General features: G+C 38.7%; 1 protein-coding gene across 1 annotated transcript in view; it reads right to left on the reverse strand.

The window, feature by feature from the left end:
• Positions 1–4757: 4757 nt before the first annotated feature.
• The window catches only part of LOC311041150 (solute carrier family 22 member 6), a 30530-nt gene continuing 28741 nt past the window's right edge, over positions 4758–6546 (reverse strand). Inside the window, exon 10 of the mRNA XM_084051663.1 lies at positions 4758–5991. Coding sequence (XP_083907789.1) covers positions 5724–5991 — 268 coding nt within the window. The 3' untranslated portion in view covers positions 4758–5723. The remainder of the gene's footprint in view (positions 5992–6546) is intronic.

Here is a 6546-nt window from a genome sequence, read left to right on the forward strand (position 1 = left end):
CATGTTTGGAGTAAGCTCTGTGAAGTCATCTATTCATCCATTCATCCATCTTCTTACTTTTCTTCTCACGCAGCGCATCCGTGGGGGGATATGCGCACATGATCTGGCAACCCGGGAGGCAGTTTGTCCCATAGCTGGGCAGCCCCGTAACCATGGCGACAGTGTTTGACCCAAAAACGCTAATAAGAAGCTGAGATTTGATGAAATTGAAAAACGGGCTTCACAGTTAAGTTCAGATGGTAATGGTCAATGGCTGTGTGCAAAATCAGAGCAATTGGTCCAGCCAGTGAGGAGAACCGGGTATCTTCACTCACGTACTCACCACTACAGACAGAGGTTACTAGAATTATAGTAGGATATCCACGTCATGTTGTTCACTGAATGTAAACTAAACAGTTTAACAGCACTGTCAGTCAACATGTGATTGATTACAGGTGGTGGTGGTGATGATGATGATATGCACATGTGTCAGTAGTTTAATATAACAGGGAGATAAGTTAGTTCACATGAGGTGTAAAAACAGTCTGGTTATGTTTTTAAATGTGTTGTTAAAACACACCTGTCTGTCTGTCTGTCTGTCTGTCTGTCTGCCTGCCTGCCTGTCTGTCTGTCTCTCTGCTGTCAGATTAAACTAATCTATCGTTCTCTCTACAGCTGAGTGGAACTCACCAGCGGTGTTGCCAGATTGTGCGAGAGAAATAAGCAACACCACAAACACACACAGAGAGAGAGAGAGAGACACGCAGTATAATGGGGGAGTGGACACTAGAGTTATTTTCCTTCTTATGAAACCTCAGCTTAATTCCGACACCCCAACATGTTATCTTTATAATAATTAACGTTGTTGGTTTGCAAAGACATTTATTCTGACAGTGTGAGTGAACGAGTCAACGTGTTCTCAAGTGACTTCATAGACCAGCCCATCTGCTATGCTTGATAAAACCACAGCGAAAACAGACCCCAGACCAGTTTGAATGTGACATGAAGAGCAGTGCTATGTGACACAACACAGACCCCAGATCAGTTTGAATGTAATCTCTCAAGAACAGATTCAGAGCAACAACAAAAAACAGCAGATAGCACTGTTTTTCCTTTTTTTTTTACGATGGGTTCCCAGATCAGTTTGAGTGTGACATGATAAACAGTGACAGGCGACACAAAACCGACTCCAGATCAGTTTGTAATGCAACCCCGTACACATGGGGTTGAGACACCAGAGGGCGCATTTTTTCAACATTTGGAGCAGCAAATCAGATGTTCTGATTATTTTGGTTCTATATTTCCCCACATTGTTACCATTTAGAATAAAAGTCCCTTTATGTGTTTAAATCAGGTTAGGATCATCAGTGGTAATGAAGAGGTTAACAACATGTCCATGGTCACTGTCTGTAACCAGATTGTCTATGGTTATTATTATCTATTAATGTGTTTAACATAATTGCAAAACAAACATAAACCAACAACATTAATCACCATAAACATGTAACCACAGTTCACAACAGTAATACAAACAATAAGTGTCAGTGTGTGCAACGTTATGCTCATAGTTCTCAAACTTCTCAAACAACCCCCTTAACTCTGAGAGTGTACAAATGGAACCAAATGGAACCATTTGGTGGATCTGTAAGGGTCAATTTGGTTCTACACTCTCAGAGTTACAGACCTGTAGGGTCCATTTGGTTCTATTTATACACTCTCAGAGTTACAGACCTGTAAGGGTACATTTGGTTCTATTTATACACAATCAGAGTTACAGACCTGTAAGGGTCCATTTACCCCCTCAAGAAACACTGAGGGACCCTGGACCCCTGGTCTCTTATGCATGTTGAGCTTTAAGGAGAATATGTTTAGGTTCTGAACTTCTTGTTCTTTAGAACAGGGATAATAATAATTATGTATAGGCCACATTCCTTTGTGGTATGTGTCACTGTATATGTATATATTTGCATACCAGTGAAATGCAGTGGTGTAAAGTAACTAAGAACATTTACTCAAGTACTGTACTTAAGTAGACATTTGAGGTATTTCTAGTTTACTGGAGTATTTAACATTTTCAGTAGGCCTACTTTTACTTCTACTCCACTACATCTCAGAGGCAAATATTGTACTTTTACTCCAGTACAATTACTTGAAAACTTTAGTCATTACTTTGTAGATTTTGATTATCATTACAAAACATACATTAACCACTTCAGCCCTGTATACATTTCAGCCATTTGAAAATAGCAGATCTACAAGCTCACAGTGCATCTGCTATTTTCAAAAGATGTTTATACATTTGAAAACTTGTGAAATGGGACAGTCTTCATAATGAGTACTTTCTATTTTTGGTACTTTAAGTACATTTTGATTCAATACTTTTTTACTTTTAAAATTTTGAATTCTGGACTTGAATACTTTATGGGAGTACTTTTTCCACCACTGAGTATGAGTAACAGAGCAGTGGGGCGATACGGGGCAGCAGTTATAGGGTTAAGAGTCTTGCTCAGGGACACTTCAACACATTGCTGACCCGGCCAGGAATCGAACCTGTGACAACCAGGTCCTCCAACACCCCAGGCTGGCTCTCTAACCACTCAGCTCTCTAACCACCTGTTGAAATATTTATTTTGATGAACAATCACATTGTGACTTGTGTTTTGTTTTTAAATATATACATCTAAAATGATATGGGCATTACATTAATACATATATATCCTATTTAAGACCTGTGTTTGCATTTATTGATTTATTTAGTAGTGTTATTATTGATTCATATTTTGTGACTTTTGTTTTTCTTTTATCAATGTTTTGTTGACCAGCTGCAGTTCCTACTTGGTCCACTAGGTGTCATTGAAAGCAAAGGATTCTAAAATATGTCATCCTAAAAAAAGCATTCACCTGCTCACTTCATCAAAACTCTGCTAACATTTAATTAAAAATAAACTTAGTTGTATAAATCAATAGACTTCTCAACATGATAGAAACTGTATGTAAAACATGTTAAATGTTCACAAAGTTCAGTAACCTGTTTATATGCTGACTTATAACCATGATTCATTCATTCATTAATTATCTCTTTCTCTTCTACTGCTGTAGAAAATATACAATAAATCATGTTCTCTAGAGAGGCTTCAACAGTAGAATAATAATCACAAAACAGTGACATTAGAACCTTTATGCTGCTACATTGTCTGTAGGAAGGCCAACAGAAATATGTTTTACTCTTATGTACCTGTACACAAGATATAACAATAAAACACAACCATCAACATTACAGTCAACCAACAGAGTACTGACATCTGACCATACCACATAAAAAACACATTTTTAAAAAATGAAAGAGTCCAGGAATTTTACTCAAATGGTTATGAAGCATCAAATGACAGAGAAATGTACTAATTTATACAAAGAGTAAGAGAGTAAAAGGCGATCTACAAATCCATTACAATCCCCAGGCTTAGAAATGCCCCAATGACTACATTACCCAGCACCACCAGCGCACACTACTCTCATAGCCACACCCTCCACAGCTGTGAAAGTAATGCACATTAAAAAAAACATCATATTGTGTTGCATTGGATTATTATTATTATGTAGGAGAGCAGCGTTGTCACTTCTCAGCAGTGGTGGAAAAAATACTCAAATGTGTTACCTGAGTAAAAGTATCAATACTGCAATGTAGAAATACTCTGTTACAAGTAAAAGTCCGGAAACTATAAAAATGTATAAACAATAGCCGATCTACAAGCTCACAATGCGTTGCATCGCAACGCATTGTGAGCTTGTAGATCAGCTATTTTCAAATGGCCGAAATGTATATAAGACTGAAGTTTTTTGCACTCGCAGATTCGTCTGGTCCCAGGCTAGGACTGAAGTGGTTAATGTATGTTTTGTAATAATAATCTAAATCTGCAAAGTAACTAACGTTTTCAAATAATTGTAGTGGAGTAAAAGTCGTGGATTATTAATAACTTAGAAGTAAAAGTACTGAAAATTGGAAATACTCAAGTAAAGTAAAAAATACCTCAAAATTGTACTTAAGTACAGTATTGAGTATTGCTTGTCAGTTGTTTCATCAAACAGACTATACATATGAACACACTGAGAACAGAAGTCACAAAGTCTAAGGAATCTCATTCATGTTTTTGAAAAGCTACAGAGACCTGGGTTGCCAGATCTGCCTATTATAATTTCCCCGCAAGATTTTATTTGAAAATAGCCGATCTACAAGCTCACAACGCGTCGTGATGCGTTGTATATGTTAAAGTGCGCATGTGGCCCGCCGCCCATAGTCACTTGTTTTGGGCTGGTTTTCCTAGACCCGGTTGCTTGTTTCTCTCACAGAATCTGGCAACACTGACAGACTCCTCCCTGACAGTATGTCACTACTTGATATTAAACATTTCATACACGGTGCTGATATTACATGATTTAAAAACAAACAGTCTATAAGGCAGAGTGGCTCTCAAACCCTTTTTTGGATCAAGGGCCCAATTGAAAACCTGAAAAGCGCTCACTGGCCCACCCATCAGATTAGTGGGCCGCGTGCGTTTTCAGAGCATGTTTATTTCAACCCATTAAGACCTGAAGCCGATTCTACAAATGCCTTCTACATCTGAACAGTTTTCTGAAAAAAATATTTTTTCACAATTTTTCAAAAATAGCAGATCTACAAGCTCATAGAGCGGCACTCGGTGCCGCTCTATGAGCTTGTATATCTGCTATTTTTGAATAGCCAAAGAAATCTTAAAGTGACACAGATGCGTTCCAGTTAATGATCAATCAATCAGTTGTGTTCCAGATTGGATCAATATACTTTTAAGTTGCTATTTATCACAATGAGAACTCGTGATTTTTTCTTTTAATTTTATATTAATGTTATGTTATCAACAAAAAAACTTTGTTGTTAATAAAATAATCAAACTTATGTGGGGACCCACTTGCAATACCCTCATGGCCCACCAGTGGTCCCTGGCCCCCAGGGTTGAGAATCGCTGGCCTATGGCAGTGGTTCTCAAACATTCTCACGTCCAGGACCCCCAACGTTTATAGGTATTTGGCCGCGGAGGACCCCCATCTCGAAGGAGTTTGTGCCAGGGAAAAAATACAAAATGATCATTTTCTTTTTTTTTTCTTTGTCAAAAATAGCAGATCTACAAACTTGCAGCCCGCCACTCTGAAGATCAGCCATTTTATTTTAAAGCCAAAGTATAAACTATGGTTAAAGTGGTTAAAATCGTTACACATTTTGCAGAAGAATCGTTGGTCAAGACCATTTTGAATGGGATCTCTGCAGACAGACAGACAGACAGACAGACAGACAGACAGACAGACAGACAGACAGACAGACAGACAATTCTTTGGAAATGAAAACATTCCATGTATCTTAAGTTTGATCCAGAGACGACCCGTACACATTTCCTGCTTCACCACTAGGATTAGATAGAAAATAAATAATAATAATAATAATAATGATAATACTAAAAATGATAATAATACAGGAAGTTGCTGTCTGAACGGTGTAGACAACCAAGAAAACACACCAATCTAAAACCATTACATACAAAAAACATTAAAAAAGACAATAACAAATTCACAGTCCTCTGTGTGTGTGTGTGTGTGTGTGTGTGTGTGTGTGTGTGTGTGTGTGTGTGTGTGTGTGTGTGTGTGTGTGTGTGTGTGTGTGCGTGCGTGCGTGCGTGCGTGCGTGCGTGCGTGCGTGCGTGCGTGCGTGCGTGCGCTCAAACTACTCCAGTATCTAGAGGGAGGCGGTGCTTGACAGTCTGTGGTGTGTGTGTGCAAAGGAAGGGAGTGTGTGTTTCCGTGCACGGAGTGTCTGTGTGAGTAATGAGTGTGTGTGGAGTGTGTGTTTCTGTGCACGGAGTGTCTGTGTGTGTGTGCGTGCATGCGGTGTGTGTGTATGCGGTGTGCGTGACAGCTGCGGTGGCGGGGTCCTTCTCTCCAGGAAGTATTGCAGCGTCACAGCCCCCAGGGCCGTCTGCAACATGCCTGTCAGGAAATCACAGTTACAAAGTCTATGGTGAACACACTCACACACAATCTAGTTTGTCCTGTTATCGTTGTCAGGAAATTAAAATGTCACACATTGTCTGATCCAGTGTTGATTTTGTCGACTATCTATGACGAAAAATGTTGGTCGACCACCTTTTTTCACTGACGAAAAACTAAATAAAAACTATATAAAAACTAAGCTATGATGACAAAAACCAGGACTAAATTTCATTTAGACACTTCAGCTCAGAAATAACCACACCGTTAATGAACCATTTACCATTTATTAACCATTACCATATTAACCATAACCCATATACTGTATGCAATGATATTGCATTCAAGTTTGGCGGCGTGACTCTGCTCATGTGATATACAGATTCTGTGCAAACATGTCACAGATCTTCAATCACAAACCCCCAGAGCAGAGCATTGTATTCAATCCAATAAATGCATAAGCATAAAATACAGTTTAACATAACATTGAACCTTCAATGCATAATTAAACAACCACAATCATAGTACAATCCATAGAACACAGTACAATACACA

Source organism: Gymnoscopelus microlampas (assembly GCF_963454915.1).
Source record: "Gymnoscopelus microlampas genome assembly, chromosome: 24".
Classification (NCBI taxonomy): domain Eukaryota; kingdom Metazoa; phylum Chordata; class Actinopteri; order Myctophiformes; family Myctophidae; genus Gymnoscopelus; species Gymnoscopelus microlampas.